This window comes from Empidonax traillii, unplaced genomic scaffold (genome assembly GCF_003031625.1).
Source record: "Empidonax traillii isolate 1590-97213 ecotype Southwest subspecies unplaced genomic scaffold, ASM303162v1 scaffold1:size7828297, whole genome shotgun sequence".
Lineage (NCBI taxonomy): Eukaryota > Metazoa > Chordata > Aves > Passeriformes > Tyrannidae > Empidonax > Empidonax traillii.
Window position 1 is genome coordinate 541,172 of NW_020955194.1, and position 17,220 is coordinate 558,391.

General features: G+C 42.8%; 1 protein-coding gene across 6 annotated transcripts in view; it reads right to left on the reverse strand.

The window, feature by feature from the left end:
• HSF2BP (heat shock transcription factor 2 binding protein) overlaps positions 1–16,798 on the reverse strand; it is a 29,525-nt gene extending 12,727 nt beyond the window's left edge. For 3 of the 6 annotated variants that reach the window (XM_027877991.1, XM_027878399.1, XM_027878315.1), the window contains exons 1-6: positions 16,679–16,798; positions 14,773–14,923; positions 10,644–10,747; positions 6,423–6,572; positions 2,503–2,641; positions 754–871 (exon numbers count right to left, since the gene is read on the reverse strand). In XM_027877991.1, the coding sequence (XP_027733792.1) occupies positions 754–871; positions 2,503–2,641; positions 6,423–6,572; positions 10,644–10,747; positions 14,773–14,923; positions 16,679–16,714 (698 nt within the window). In that variant the 5' untranslated portion in view covers positions 16,715–16,798. Of the gene's footprint in view, positions 1–753; positions 872–2,502; positions 2,642–6,422; positions 6,573–10,643; positions 10,748–14,772; positions 14,924–16,228; positions 16,319–16,678 lie in introns of all 6 variants that reach the window. The other 3 variants (XM_027878233.1, XM_027878153.1, XM_027878074.1) reach the window with 3 other exon arrangements.
• Positions 16,799–17,220: the final 422 nt, after the last annotated feature.

Sequence of the window (17,220 nt, forward strand, 5' to 3'; positions counted from 1 at the left end):
GTGGCTTAAACCACCTTCCTGACCAAATGAACGAGTGCCCATAGTTTAGCAAATGAGCCGCTCATTAAGCCACAGTAATTTGTTCAGTCCCGGCCTCCGCTTATAACATCTCTGAGGAACAGGCAAAGAAAATAATTTCTTTCATCTCTTCACCAACCAAAAACTACTTTCCAGTATCTGAACTCTTGTAACAGGGCCCTGCCTTTAATGCTGTATCATGAGGTCCTTTCAAAGGAATTAACTAACTTTTAACAAACTTAAGTCTATAACCCTTACAAACTAAAGGGTGTGGTGAGTCTGGCTACTAAGTAGCCTAAAAAAATTTATTTTTGCTCTTAGCAGATCCATAACTCACTTTCTTCACTAAGCACATGTGACATTTTACAGTCTTCATATTGGAAGGGAATAAATTCGAGTCCACACTTCCCACATCCTCTCTGTTTTCAAACTCACATCTCCTTTATCTGACACTCAACTCACGACACCTCCCAAGGTAGAAGGGAGCATCCCTGCTCATCTTCACAATATTATGGTGCCTAAGAAACTTCCAAAGAGACAAAAAAACTGGATAAAGCCTTGTAGCCAATCCTAGTATATCTTCAAGGAATGCTACCGGGAAAAAAGCTTCCAAAAACTATGTCTCCTCTCCAGGAAAGGAATGATGGGAAAGCGGGAAAACTACTTTAATCACTGTGCCCTACACTGCAAGATAATGCATTTCACTTGAAAGGGAAAAACAAAAAGTGATCATACACTTTAAATTTGTTACAGAGTCCTGGCTTCATGTCTCCCAGGAGGTGCATCATCGTGTCCAGTAATTCACGACTGGAGCTCACCAAGAACTCTCGGCCACACGCCAGGGCGGCCACATCTGTGAGAGAGCACAAAGCAGCACCTTAAAAAACATGTTTCAAACAAAGGTTTATGGCAATTATCAGGACTGCTAAAAAGATATGCTGCTGTGAGGAATGAACCATGGCATTTACATAAACTTCGAACTACATTCACATGTATAGCAAATACTGAAGCAGCAAGTTACACTGGTTGAGCTCCTTTCTAATTCTGCTTCGGTAATTAAAACATTTATTCGGAATGGCCGGTGTCCTAATAGCAACACGGGGAATTATGGAACAAAAGGCTCTATTCACCTGCAAATGACGTGGAACTGAAGCACAGCTGACCATTACAGGTTCCACTTCAAAGAATCGAGATGATTGCAGATTGTCTTACAATTGCTTGATTCAGTATCCCCGGCACATTACACAACCAAAGCCCTTTTCCTACCTCTCTGCAAGTGTGGCATTGTTCAAGCACGAAGCAGAAAACAAAATTATGTCCAAAGGCTACTGCTCCAAAGCAGACTTGCCACTGGTATTTTTCCCTTACACCTGCCCCACACTTTAGGGCATCCTTATGTGCAAGAGGCATCTTCCAGCAGCCCGAGCTCCGTCGCACACATGTGCAACTGGCCAAGCCTCCTCCAAAGCCATGAGGCACAAGCGTAGGTAACTAGTGACAGAGCCTGGAAACCAGGTACCTGGTGCAGGAGACTAAACAGGTTCCTGTGCCTGATTCGTCCTCAGATGGAACCCCTACTTCCCCTCCTCACCTCTCCCACCCGGTCTTTAAACACTTTCTTTTTTCAGACATTACTTTTGCTGTGCCTTCCCTCCCCCTCCAATGAAGCAATTTGAGAGAATTGGATTCCTCCTCGGTACAGTGGCATAATGCATCACATACTGATTTTATCACAGTCTTTAATGGCACTGCAACAGCTAAAAATCACACATTCAGAAAAGTTACTCATGCAAGATTCACTTATTTGTATAAATAACCACTGCTTCATCTATCTTGCATCATGTCATTAGTGGCATTTCAATGGTTACGCCGTTTCACAAAAATACAGATGATGCATCAACCCTACTTCTCACAGCCTTCCAAGCCAAGGGGCGTCATACTATGACAGATCTGTGGCTTTCTACTTATTTTCTGGCCCTAAAAAGAAACACTTAGCATGGGAGTCAGGTTTATTACCTTTTACTTCTCTCAGGACAGCAAAGGTATGATCCATCTGACAGCAACAAAACATTTAAGCAGTTTCAAAATACTTAGTCCATACCTTAAACTGGGGCTGATCTACTCACACCATCTGCAATCCATACATCTTGAGGGTGTTGGCATTACTGGCAATTCAGAAAGCAAATTGCTTGACATTTACAAATGAAGGAGACCATGCAAGACCAGCAGAATGCTCCTTGTTTCACTCCAGATTAAACAGGAATTTCAGAATTCAATGGCTCTTACCCATTTAATCCTTAACAGTGTCACAGACAGCACAGAGCCTCCTCACAGAAGCATTAGTAACAAAATTTGCTGGAACTCTAAAAGAACACTGACTAAATACTTAACTTTGAAAAGCTCTCTATTTACTGCAGCTTCTTTGAGGCAACAGAGATTCCCAGTACACGTGGAATGCTGTTCTGAGGGACAACGTGAACTTACTTGTTACAATCCCTGCCAAGGCTAATACAAACTGATTTTCATCAGAATCCAAATCCTGCTGTTTCATGTCTTCACTTAATGACTTCACAAAGCTCTCCATGGTCTGGGCAGTGATTGTGAAAAACTTTGCTGCTTTACTCTGCAAGCGTGGAAGAGAAAAAAGGTTACACACACCACAGCAAATAGTAATTATTAGATCCTACAGTAAAACTGGACCATCTTCCAAATTATTTACACATCCAGTTACTCCAAAAACCAACAGAAAACACCAGATATTCACTAAATGATGACCGATCCCCTAAATTTGAAACAATTACCTCAGAAGAAAATGGTGAAACTGCTCAATGCTACATTTACTTATAAAACTAGACCACTGCATATTTACCTCCTAACCCTACAATATATATATAAACCAGCAGAATTAAAGCTTATTTTCAAAAGTGAGACTATTATCTCTTGGCCTTGTAGTAGCTGCACCAGGTGTTTCACATTTACCTGAGCTATTACAGTAGCTTTTGTCAAAACCAGATGAAGACTGGAGACTTAACATGAAATTCCTAAGATAATCAATGAAGCATCCAGAAAAAAAGGTAAGAACTGAAGGCAGAAGTGCTTTAGAAAGGGAAATGGAGGTCTCTCTTGGGTCACAGGTTGAATTCAAGTCACCAGTGTCATGTGATAAAGATCATCATGCCATCAGAGCACATAAACAGGAGTACAGGCTGTAGTTACGTCACCATCTCTTCCCCTCAGCTGGAATACTGCTACATTTCCATGTCTCAGGTGAGGAAGCAGCCACTTGGTACAAAGCTCAGGGAAGGTCAAAGAGCTTGGCCAGAGATGCAGAGTCCAGAGAGACGGATGGAGGGACCTGTTTCTGCTTACTGGTAATCCTGACCAGTAAAACACTGTTGGAATGCTACTTCATACAGAGTATGAAGGTTTTCAAAACCAAAACAGTGCAGCAGAGAGCCCATAATGCTGGGTTTCCCGGTGTCTTTATTAATTTTTCCATCTGTTTCATGAAGCAGCTGAAACTTTTAGTCATTCCCAGCTGTGATCCAATGGAACAGTTCAAGAAATGCCTGAACTTTTATTCATTTTGCAAAGCCACTGAAAATTTTAATACCTTTTCAAAATTACTGCTTTCACAACACATGCAAAGCTACTGGTAACATTTATTTATTCCTCCACTGCTGCAAATTCACCACATCAGAGATGTTCAGTTGCCGTGGAGTGACTCCAGGAGAAACAGGATACAAAAAGCAGGCTCGGCCAACACTCAGTATCTTCAGAAGTGATGCTGCGGTCCCAGAGTAACGGGAATGAAGGGATTATGGGCAAAGACGATGGAAACAACTGCACTTCTGCATGTGCTGGATGTAGTTTTTATACTTATATGGTCACCACATCTCAAAGATGCCAATTTTAATGCAAGCAGTGACCACAGTTCAAGAAGCAGAAGGTGAGAGAGAAAATGAAGAGAGCCTATGACGAAAATACAGCTTCACATGGGAACATAAGAGAGCAATCAGCACACTGAGTAGTTGTTATTTTGCACAGAAAACAAGGAAAACCTTCTCTGCTGATCTCCTGAGGTGCCACTGGCGTCCCCTCTGCTGAACCTCTTGTCCAAATAGCCATTACTTCACTAGTGCTGAGGTCTGAGGAGCTGCAGCAGAGACCCATGAGGTTTATAAATAGCAAACATTGCATACTCTGCACAGCATCTTATTAGCTTGACAGTATCTTCATGGGACTGAAGAATGTCTCACTCACAGACACAGAGATAGGGGCGGTTCTGAGAGCAGCCATGAAGGTGCTTGAGCTCAAATGGTGCATGAACCCTTTGCTGTCTATGTAACTCCTGTGTGAAATCACCAGTTAATAAAACTGCTGCCATAAAATCATTTGTCACCACAGCAGACAAATGAAGTAGCAGAACACCCTGCAGGATCCCAAATCTCTCAACCTGAAGCAAACCTTGATGTCATTCTGAAATCAAACCTTCAGGCTGCATTTCCATGCGAGAACGTCGTCATATCTGGTTGCAGCTTTTTGAAAGACATCTGAAACGATGTCATGGGGATCAATTTACTTCTTTTTTGGCACATGCAGGTAGGAAACCTTGAGAACTCACTCTCATGCTGCTTCTCTGGATGTTTCTTTAAGTTCTCTCTAGGAACATCACACAGGGGCAGAAACAGCCCCCAGTGGCTTAAAAACTTAGTTGTGTCACATTTCAAATCTGCTGCTTGAGTTTTGATTTTCCCAGCCCACGTGGACACAAATGGTGTACTGGTCACTGACACTTGCATGGTAGGACTGTAAGAAACACCTACTTCTGTATTGCTGCAAATACCAAAAAAAAAAGCTTGGGCATTGTTCCCTAAGGCCTGAAATGATTCTGAACTGATGCCGCCTTCCCCACGTGCTCAAACATCAGCATCTGTTTCAAAGCACTCTTGATGTCCTCCCCCTTTTCTGTAGTTCATGGCACCTTCTCAGAGGAGGGGGAAGATGCTTCAGGCTGTAAAACTTGTCCCAAAACAACCCAAACAAAAAACTTTGTATGACAAATGTCCCATCATCTTTTAATGACCTGACTCATTGCCAGTTGTAATCTGTGGTTGACACAATGCCACATGGTCCATTTAGGTTTTCCAGGTAGTCTTGTTGCAAACCCGGGCACGTTTTTTACCACGTTGTGTGCACCATCATAAGAAAATGAAGCCCAGAAATGTTGCCATGAGCTTCACCAGAAGTACAGCAGTTCAACAAGCTCTAATGGTTGCTGGAAACAACTACATAAGTATTTTGCATTTCAAACCAACCTAAACCCCAAAGTATTGCATCTTCACAGTTATGATCTTTACCTTTATACAAATCTTCAGGTAAAAGTTTTGTTTTTGCCTAATTCTACTGAATTTTGATACCTAAGACTGCTTTCAACAACCTGCCTTTTGTTTTAAAATTTATCTGCTTCATATGGTGGTTTTGGAGACTTTTTTCCCTTAGTAACTGTTGCTGCTTGGATTTTGAATCATCAGAAGTTATCACCAAAAGGCATCACTGTACAGCTTTCTAATATCCAATATTGTTGTAACTGCGTTTTGGTGCATCCAAACTAGAACAGCTTCTACAAACACACTACTTTACTATAATGAACTAATCCTGTTCACTCAGCTGCTCATCGTGCTGCTGAAAAATCAAGCCAGAAGAAATAGTGGCTTTGGTTCACTCAGATTAAATACAGCAATTCCTTCTCATGTTGGCTGTGTCAGGAATGAAAATCATATTTTTATCAGGCTTGCTCCTCTGATCACTCCTAATTCCATCAGCTGTACTTGGCAGTGAAACTGTGTTAGCTGTAATACTGCCACTGTCATCAACTGTTGTTTGGTTGGTTTTTTTGTTTTTTTTTTTTTTTAAATAATCTACCTGTCCAGCTTTAACATTGAAGATTTATTCAGATCCACTAGCAGCAAGGCTCTCTTAATTTCCAAGAGTCATGCAAGTATTAAGGCAGCACAAACACTTAAAGTAAGTTGGGAATCAATGGATCTGTCTTCCTTCCATGGAAATAGCTCCTCCGAGCTCCCTACAGGCATGGAAACTCCTGCATGTGCCCAGGAATTATTTTCTCCTTCTGTTAGCTCGTGAAGATAATTACATTGTGCTGGCTGTAGCCTTGCTTCCAGTTCAACTGTATGTGGTGGAAAACAGAAAACCCCTTGTTTGGAAACGTGAGAATTTATTCATAACACTCCCTAACTCCAACAATTCTTAAATGAGAATGGACGAGCATGCAAACCAGAAAACATGCTGAAATATATCCTGAGAGTGTGACACGCAGCAAGGTCCTTATTTGAAAGGCCTGACAGCACTACCAGGGGTCAGCATTCACCTGCCATACTTACTCCTCCTAGAATGGTTTTCACAGCCTCCTCGTTGCTGGACACCCCCCAGAGCAAGGTGCAAACAGCAGCCCCCATCTCTGTGCAATACTCTGCCTGCTGCAGGAGCTGCTGCTTGGCCTCGTTCAGCTGCTGCCGCAGGTCCAGCTTCTCCTGGAACAGCGCAAGGAAATTTTGGTTGCACTTCATATCAGCCACAAGTTTCCAGGCTAAGGGACAGAATGAGAAATCAGGGCTGAAATGGAGGGGCACCCAGAGCAGTGGCAGACATGTACCTTCTCCCCTGAGCTGTGCCTAAGCAGCCAGGGCTCTGTGCAGGCTGACAGGATCCAGAAGCCTGTCCACAAGGTCAAACCAAGTGACCCTCTGAGACTGAGTGGCACCCAGAGAAGCCTGATAGGAGAGTCATCTCCTCCTGAGCAAACAGCTCCATGTCTCCTCAGGAGAGAGGGGATTTCAGCATCAGGGGACAGCCTTCCCTGGCACCTTACAAGAGATACTGAACACGTCTTACAGGAAGGGAGGGTTGCTCTGTTTTCAGAACTGCTTTAGCCAACATGGCTGGATACCTAGGATAAATACTGTTGTCTCCTCCAACCTTTTTCTATTGGCATATTCCTGATCAGTAAAGTAACACAGACTCCCTGGAAAAACATATCTAAGGTTTGAAGTTTGGAGGGCCCTTCATATCAAGAAAACTGAGGCACCACTGTGCATCTATCAGGTTGGATGGGAGTCTGAGCCACCTGGTCTAGAGGAAGGTGTCCCTGCCCATGGCAAGAGGACTGGAACTGGATGATTCTTAAAGGTACCTTGCAACCCAAACTATTCTGTGATTTTATGATTCTATCATCACCTAAGTGAACTGTTCAGTGGTTCTTGCCACAAAGCATAAAGAGAGAAGTGACCAACCCTACATGACCAGAGCACAGTTTCAATTTGGCAGGACTTTTTCCCAATCACACGGGAAGCTGTCTGGAAAAATATCCTGAGACTGGGTATGATTCTAGGTCTCACTGGTTTCCAAACAACTGCCACAGGGGTAGAGAAGCTGATGCACTTCTCAGCTTAGAGCCAGCACAGACAGGGAGAGCCAGGCAGGGATTCTGCAGTTTGTGATTTCTCAGGGTGGATGGGAGCTCCCTACTACCTGCAAGTAGGGTGGGTTTAGACAGCGATGATGGAAAGACAAAGGCCAGTCAAGAAAAATGATGCTAATTCACATATTAGAAGAGAGAGAGAAAGAGAGAGATTTGCAGATCACACAACATCAAAAGAACAGAAGAATCTTACTTGGCCCCCTTTATAGACACGGGATTTTCAGATTCACCACAGGAAACACCTTCCTCAGCTCAGCATGTTTGGATATCAGGATGTGAGAAATGAGAAGGATTCTTTTCTGTGTAAACTCTTAAAGCACCTGAACAGAACACGACTTTCAACCGTATATTGTCATCAAGTTTTTAAAATCAATGCCTTGTAATTTTGGGGGTTCACCTCAATGTTTTGTGTGAGGGTTTGGAAAGAACAGAAATGTAAACTCACCTGCAAATTTATGTAATGTGGTATCAACCAGCACGAAGCTGCCTGTTCTCTGTCTGTCAGCAATTACCTGCTGAGCCCCCTGATCACACTTGACAGCCTGATTTGCGCTGCTTTATCGTGCTGCTAATGGAACACGCAGGTGAGGATTTGTAAAGTTCAAATTAAATTTATCAAGTAGATTTCTGTGCATATTTACTCTCTGGGGTCTCTTTCACCTTACAGATTAACACATGCAAAAGACTGACACTTGCTGGTGATTCCACAGGCAGAGCCTCCCGGGAAAAGTCTCTTATTTCTTAATACTTTGATCGTTTTTAAGTAAGTTGGCCAGATTCTGTCTTTTACATCACTCACTGCCAGGCCTATCAACTTTGCTGCCACAATATGCATCAACAAAATGTCTACAGGCATCTTCCTACCTAATCCCTATATTCTTCCTGTCTTTCCTGCACTGTCCTTTTCTTAGGAAAATGTATCTTTAATACATTTTATTTGCATTTTGCATTTGGATGCTAACACTGAATAGTAAGACATAAAACACAATAAATACCAAAGCTATATCCCCCAGCAAGGACGCAAAGCCAGCACAAGAAATGCCAGAATTTTTAATAGATCAAAAGCAGCATCAGAACAAAGATATGAGGCAAGGGAAACAAAATAGTACATTCAGGAGCCAGGAAAATAAACGGAGCCTGAAAAAGCAAATAACCAACTGGAAGCAACACTCGTGAGAGTTCACATCACAACCCAATCCCTGTGCTGTGCAACACCACCATCTTCAGGAAAGGGGCAAGGCACAAGAACACAGCAGTGCCCAAGTAAGGAACTACAAAAGGACAGACAGAGAAGACATCAGACAAGGATAACACATGCACTTCGAGTTTTGCTCAGGTTCAGAAAGCACAGCAACTCCCTAATCAGTGATCCAGCTCTGCACAGAGATTTTGGAATGCAAAAATGTTGATTTATGATGGCCTCAGAAAAGGACACTTCTCAACCAGAAAATGCATTTACTTTATGTTGGTTTCAGTGAATCATTTCCTTTTCCTTCAGAAGATGAACATGCAGCAAATAGTTCAGAAACTTTATGCAAGGATGCCTATAGCAGAACAGCAACCAAATGAAAAACACCAGGAAAGTGATTAACAGGAATAAAAATCACACATATACACACACACCATCTTCTTGTACCCTGAAGAGCTAAAGGACTTCACAACGTCATCAGCACAATCCACACAGACAAATACACCTTCCTGGCACATAACAGAACCCATTTAGGCAAGGGCATACACTGCACAACAGCAAAGACGCGAAGAGCTTTGATCAGGAACACCAAAACAACTACTCCATCCATGCTTTAAGTAAAACTCATCCAAAAGAAAACACAAACCCAAACCACCTGCCATTTGTTTTGTAGTATTAACAAGAATAATGGGAGAGGGACCCACTTCATTAATATCTAAAGCAGCAACACAGAGTCTCACAGGGGTTTTATCCCGAGTGCTTACACAGCTGAAGATGTGGGTGCACAGCAAAACTGCCTATTGCTGAACTGCAACAGCTATCCCTGCTTTGAAGGAATATCCAGATAGACAACTATTCCATCGGACCAAACTTCATTCCAGAATGACCTGCCCATGCAGAAGTTCACTAAAACTACATGTCCAAACTCTTCATTTATTCCTTTCCAAAAATGAAATAATTTCTGCAGATTCATCTATCTCTGTGCAATCCCAAGGCTGGCAAATGCCAGCTGCAGAACTCCAACAACATGAGCTCCTGCTGAAGATGGCTCCAAGGAAATGATCCTTTGCAGCAAACGATCACCACTGATTCTCACAGACACCCACTTGAACCCCAATTGCTTCACAGAAGACCCACAATCAGAGAAGTCACTGCCTTTGTTATTCCTTCATTGTACAGAATCTCCTCTCTCATAATCACTAAATACAATATTGACAGAGCAAAAGGAGCCCTGTAATTGCTCTTTGATTCACAGATGTACATGGCAATTGGATCAATATGTGCACTGAGAAAGACTATTAACAGCGAAAAAAAAAAGGTGCATAGCTCACAGGAAGCCAAAAGAGAGGTTGGTTTCATTCTGTACCTTGCATTGCTTAAATTATCTTCCATTGTCCTCTTTGAAAATACTGTATAGTTACATTAAAGTCAAAAGAACTGATTCTGTGAAGCACATTTTCATGCCAGCTATACCACAGTCTTCCCAAATACCCAATGTTTTACTTCAGCATGTTCATATAAACCAAGTGCTTGGTTTTTAAAGTCACATCCACCAAAACAAACCCTGCCAAGAACTTGGATTTTGACCCCATAAACCACACCCCACATAGTATGGACTGTGAGAGATTCATGCAGGTATGCAGGAGTTTTGTACCTCAGTGGTTCCTCTGTTTGTACACTTTGACTACTTTTTGGGACTAAATTCTACTATATTTTGACTATATTTGCTCTGGAAATACCAAGAGGGGAAAAACCCCTGAGTTAAGAACTTGTAGGTTATAATTTCCTCACCACCTGACTATATGGATAAAAATCCCAAATTGTTCTTTGGACTGAGGATTTATTCTGTGACATGAACATTAAAAAAACAATAATTACTGCTTTTATCATGAAAACTCAAGCACACAGACACCAATATTCTGGCAGCACATCTACCTTCTTCTCTCTCATGCAATCTGCCTGAGCTGCTTCCAGACGGGCTTTGAAGTGTTCACAATCCATTCTCAGCTGCTGAACTTCCTCCTCCTTTTTCTCCAGGTCTGTGGCAGGATAAATCAAGATAAACGAAGTGACACATTACGACCAAGGGTCTGCGCTAAGGCAAAGAGAATCCACCGAGTGCAGCTCTCCCGAGGTGCTGTGGCTGTTTGCTTGTGCGAGATCACCTCCCCGTGGCTAAACTGGGGATCTCACAACGGTTCCGAGCAAGTAAACGAACATGTTTCTCGTTTAAAACGGGGAAAGACTGAAATAATCGCATCTAGCTGAAAAATACTGTGTGCTGATAATGTTTATCGAAATTTACACAGTTTTCTGCTTTGTTTTAAATGACGGTTTTCGTGAAAATTCAGTGGGTGAAATTTCACTCAATTCAGAGAGTATACTGAAAACCTAAGAAAAACACCAAGATCAGTCAAAAGTGTGTGTTTCAATATATAACATACAATTTCTATAAACAGTGAGAACGAAATGCAAATAATCAAGACATTTTAAATTAATGTTTATAAAATATTATAAGTAACCTGGTCTAGTGAAAGATGTTCCTGCCTATGGCAGGGTGATGGAACTGGATGGCTTTTAAGATCCTTTCCAACCCAAACCATAATTTTATAAACTTTTTATAATGTGATTTTATAAACTGTTTAAACATAAGCAAAATTTATGATTCCCTTAAAAAAGTTAATTTTTGATGTTACCAGAAATACATTCCAACTTAGACACTTTATTTTAGTGAACAGAAATCAAGTTAAAAGTCTATTTCACCATCATGGTGCCAGTTTTAAAAAAATTCACTTGGAGGGATATTTTTAACAATAGTTGTGTATTCTATTTCACTTTAAATGCCATAGTCCTGGATGATTAATATTTATACTGAAAAAAAAGGAAATACATTTAAGTAGTTCCAAAAAGAAATGTCCAAACAGCATCTACTGTAATTTTGGTTAGCTTAAAAAAAAAAAACCAACACTAATTACAGCCCATTTTGAGCACCATACACTTGATCTTGACAGTTTGGTCTATGCCTTAACGCTTCACATACTTCCCTTTACATGTGGTCAATACTTTTTAATGTAGTTACCAGAAATCATATCGAATTCAATCATAAAAAGACAACATCATTTAAAAATTATCCAAAAATCGGTCTTATCCACCTCTGACTGTGTGGGTGTGAGTCTTAAGTAGCTGACAGAAAGACGTTTTGAGCCTGAGTGAACCTGCTCATCAATAGCAGCCAAGAACCTGTTTATTCTGCTCAGGTACATTCAGTGAAAATCTCTTGTCCCTGCAAGGAAACAAGATTTCCTGAAAGAGAAGAATAACTTCCAGCCTTTGAGAGGATGGATCCAAACTAAATCCAGCCAGCAAACACACAAAGGTGCCACATCCTTCACTGTCAGACTTCAAAGGTCCTGGAACAAAACCTGAGCCAGAAGGCGAATAGTATTAACTACTGAGTGTTAACACAATGCAACCTGTATTTTTAAAAGTCCTTCAGATAAAAAAGGATGTGTCAACATCCTCTAAGGTATCATGATGTTTTATGTTGCAGGAAAAAAAGAAGGATAATATTGGAAGCTGCTGAAAAGAGTCCTACTTCTGTCTGTGCCTCATTCCTGGAAACTCCCCTACTATGCCCAGTCAGCCCTCCCAGCTGTGCCTTTGCTCTGAAGAGGAAGAAGCAGCTTTCACTATCAGCTTGGGTGAGCAAACAAATACGAAATGGAATCCTTATACCAAGAGGAAATATGTAACTTCACCACTGCAGTGGTAAATCAGGCTCTGGAAAGAAGTGGCATTTGCTCCTGAGACAGACGGAGACTCAACAGCAGAACAAGGCACTGGGAACAAGAAAGAAGAGGAGGCCACATTTCAGGTGTGAGGTTGACTCATTCTCAACCATGCAGGAGAGATTTTCTGGACCAGAGATCGAGTCTCAAAGCTCTGGGATGTGGAGAACCAGATGCAATTAGGATGAATGCTGACAAGTGATGGAATTCCAATCCTACTGATCCAAAAGCTGGATCTATGTTAAATGCTATTTTTAACACTTCCCCAGTGGACTGAGTTCCCAGAATCACAGAATAGTCAGGATTGGGAGGTTCCTCAGGAGATCATCCAGTTCAACCCCTGCCAAGGCAGGAAGACCTGGAGCGGGTGACACAGGAACACGTCCAGGTGTGTTTGGAATGTCTCCAGAGCGGGAGACTCCACAAGCTCTCTTTAAAACCTATTCCAGTGCTCTGCCACCTTCAAAGTAAAAAATTCCTTCTTCATGTTGAGGTGGAACTTCTTGTGTTTTAGTTTACGGCCATTGCTCCTCATCCTGTCGCTGGACACCACCGAAAAGAGTTAGGCACCATCCTTATGTTCCACTGAACGTAATAACACAGAAAGATTTTTGGAGCTGTTTCTCTAAATTTCCTGGAGCCAAACACTCTCCCTGAGGAGGGTAGCCAGAACAAAACAGAATCTTTCTTTTTGAAATGAACAATTACCCTGGCAAAACCCTTATGAAGACCTTGACATCAGCCTGAAAAGTAGGTGTTGGCTGCACCAAGCACTGCCAGCTCAGATCTCAGACACCACTCAGGAGAAGCTCCCATAGGAAATGGGTGTCCTACTGACCCAGACACACCAGTAAAACATGCAAAGATCTCAAGGTTTCTTAAAGCTATTCAAGACTTCATCTGTCTCACAACCAAATGGGCCAGAGGTGTTGAAAGTCTCTGATTATAATCTGTACTTCTTGAGGAACATGCCAAGAAGAGGAGGAACTTTGTGTTCACAGCACTTGGAAAACTGCAACAGCAGATAAAAGTCTGTAGAGAGATGCACAAATCACACACACTAGGCTTCTGCAAGAGTCTTAATTCTTCATTTAAAGAAGTCTTAAAATCCCCCTGTTGATTCCACAAACCTGCTGCTAGAGGACCCTGACAATGTCTCCTTGATGCCTGGCACAAGGGGCGCAAGAAGGATCAGTGAGAGAAATGAAAGAGAAATAACTAGGTAAAAAGAAGGATCTGACTTAGTTGAGGATCTTGAACACTTAATGCAACTGGAAACAAGTTCTTGAGGCCTTGCAACAGCACAAAGAGAACAGTTCCAGATCCTACATCTCTGCTTGTGACAGGGATGACATGTCAGCTAGCAGCAGGAGAGGTGGTGCAACCTTCCCATCTTTGCTAGGATTTGATGGCATGGAAGAATCTTTCCAAAGTATGGCTCACTGAGGCAGCTGGAAGTTCTGCCCCAGTGTTGCTTGGTCAGAGACAGGCCCTGGGGCTCTATCTTACTCTTTCCTAGCTAGCTGTAGCAAATTAATTTTCCATTTATCACTTGATATTCTAGAAGAGACAACACTGTAATCTGTCTCAGTGCTTGTCCTGTGCCTTTTCAGGCAAAACCAGCTCCTAGGATAACAGCTGAATTGTACAGCTGCATGGAAGCTACAGGTTAGGGTTGGAGCTGACTCCAGTTTGGTCCTCATGGCATGTTAGGAATGGTGCAATTGTTAAAAACATAATGCATAGAGAAACATGACACTGAGCAACTGTCTTTGGGGACAGCAGTAAAAACACTTTTATTACAGTCTTCACCTTTTTTTTATATTATTAATATTTATAGCAATAACAATATGCACACCAAAAAATAAGATATACCAAATACAGTGATGTTGTCTCTAACTTTTTATCCATTGCTATTTACCATGATTTTTTGTTTTTATTTTTCTGTGCAAAGTGGTTTTTTGAAAACCAGAATGCTTTCACCTTCTCTCAAAGTGAAAACATTTTTTCCCTGATACAGCTCCCCTTCCTGTCTCAAGTATGTTTTTATCCACAGTAAAATATTTTTAAAGATTAATTTGACATGTTTGATTATTTCTAATGCAGTCTGTAATTTCCTTCACTACAGACAGGTTAATTTGCTGAAGCAGCCACTGAACAGCACAGTTTAATCCGGAATAATTCCACAAACTCTACAACTATTTCTAGGGGCACAGCAGTTTGTTCTAAGCAGTTTAGGCAGAAGCTGTAAGAGACTGTAACATGGTACTACTCACTTGATTCAATAGCATCCAGTTTCTGGAGTGTCCCCAGGATATCTCCATTCACTATTTTGGGTAAGAAATCCCGCAGTTGCATAACCTCAGTTGTCAGCCTTTCCAAATCCCTCCTTCTGACTTGAACAAATTCCTCTTTGGTCTCAGCCTTCTGAAATAAAACAACAAAACAAAACAAAAACAAAGAAACCAAGGACCAAAGACTCTGTTACAGCCTTGCAGTGCTTTTCTGCTTGAATCTGTTTTCTATGACAACAATATTCCTCTGTGTGACATAATCTCAGAAGTTCATAACCTTTTAAAAGAGAACGGTCCAGTAATTAAACCCAAAAGTCTCTGAGATGGACCCTTTGCTATAACTTAATTTTTGCCATTCTGGCCTAAAGCTACATTACCCCTCTGTGTCTGCTTCTTCACCCAAAATTTGTGCAATGTACCCCAGAGTGCTGCAAAAAATTAACTCACATTTTAAAATGTGAGCAGCTATTCATGTGCCAAACTGTTGTTTCACGACTGTTGCAAAGGATGCAATAACTCAGTTTTTTAATTAATTCAAATATTTGCAAGATCCCCAGTCCTAAATTACAACAACTCTTTTGGAGGAAATGGTACTTTTTCAAATAAATTTATCTTTTGTGAGGAGCAAAGATTATGCGCAGCCATTTGCAAACAAATCTCACATAAATAATTTGAACCCAAGGTAAGACAGAAAATGTTTACCGGTTTCCTCTTCTTCCAAGCTATTGCTTTAAAATAATTTTGTTTCCATATTCCAATAGAATGTGTGCTAACCTTAAAATTATAGATTTTACAGTTTACAAGATTATACAACTTCTGTACCAAAAAGCTCCTAAACTTTATGTTCTGATGTACGTACATGTGCACACTGCTGGATCTTAAAAATGCTACCAACATACACAAGGTTTTTAATGTGTTTTGACTAAAACTCAGGGTTCTTTGCTTTCAACTGGAATTACGTGTTCTAAGTTGCACTTGGGAAGTGCTTTTGGCCAAGTGAGTAGGGTCAAATACCAACACCACGTGACGTGACTCAAGAAAAATGCAACTCGTTTGTGTCTCATGAAAGCATGGAATAAGAATGTGGCAATGGGATTTTATAGAGGAAAACCATCTGCGTGTCAGCAACCACGAAGGACAGAGACAATTCAGTACTGCTCAGAATGAGGCAGCACAATTTGGGGCTTAAAAGCATAGAAACAGCTCTGTTCACCTGCAGAAGCTAAATTCAAACCAAATACACTGTGAAGTACTGCGATGGAGATAGGAAATATATGGCAAGGAGAAAGTTCTCATTTACAGTTCCCACTGCAAGCAAAGATTTTTGCAGTACTGCAGCTCCAATGGACAAGCTTTATTTTCTAAGCATCTCCCTGCACTACAACAGTGTGTTAGAAGCAAATACAGACAACGGAGGAGTTTTGTGCCGAGTTCTCACAGGAACACCAGGTGCCTGGATTTGACTCCAGTCCTCCCAGAGCTCTTCCACGAGGGTCAAGTTACTCAGTCATGCACCTGAGGTCACGACCTGCGTGGTGTGAACCCGGTGAAGGGAATCCCCCTTCCCTGTCTGGCAGTGGGATCTGAACAGGGCAGAGCTCCCACTGAAGGGAATTCCCCTTCCCCACCTCTCAGTGGGATCTGAGCAGATCCCAGCTGGCGATGAACACCCGGCATGGAATCGCTGCCAGCCCTTTCTCCACTCACCCCCCACCACCCCAGGGTGCCACCGGCACCGCTCCACAGCCCCCACCGCGCTCCCCTGTCCCCGCGGCCCCTCAGGGCCCCACAAGGCCCGGGACGCCACAAACCCCCCAAAACCCCTGCAGGGTCACCCCGCAGCGACCCCCGGGCCGGGCCCATGCGCCGGGCGGGCCGCTCGCGATACCTGCGCGTCGCCAGCGAGGCCGGCGTAGCGCCACATCGCGATAGAGGCGACAGCGGCGACAGAGCCTCGGGGGGGCGGGACGGGAGGGACTGAGGGCGGGACAGGCCGCGCCGTGACCACGCCCCCTCGGCTGAGTGGGCGGGGCCATGTGCGTGAGATGGGCGTGGTCTCCAGGCAGGCTCCGCCCCCCGACCCCGGGGGGAGGGGCCCCGGGAAACACCGGGATAAGACCGGGATAACACGGGGAACGGGAGGTTGGCCGTGCTGCGTTGTCGCTGTGTTGGCGGGTGACATCATCGAGCGTACCCGCAGTAAATCCAGCAGAACAGGAGCCAGAGTGTGCCCAGGTGGCCAAAAAGGCCAGTGGCATCCCGGCCTGTGTAAGTGTGACAAGCAAGAGCAGCACAGTGATTGTGCCCCTGTGCACGGCGGTGGTGAGGCCACACCTCGAGCTCTGTATCCAGTTCTGAGCCTCCCAATTCAGGAACGACACCGAGGTGCTGGAGCAACTCCAGAGAAATGCAACGGAGCTAGTGAAGGGT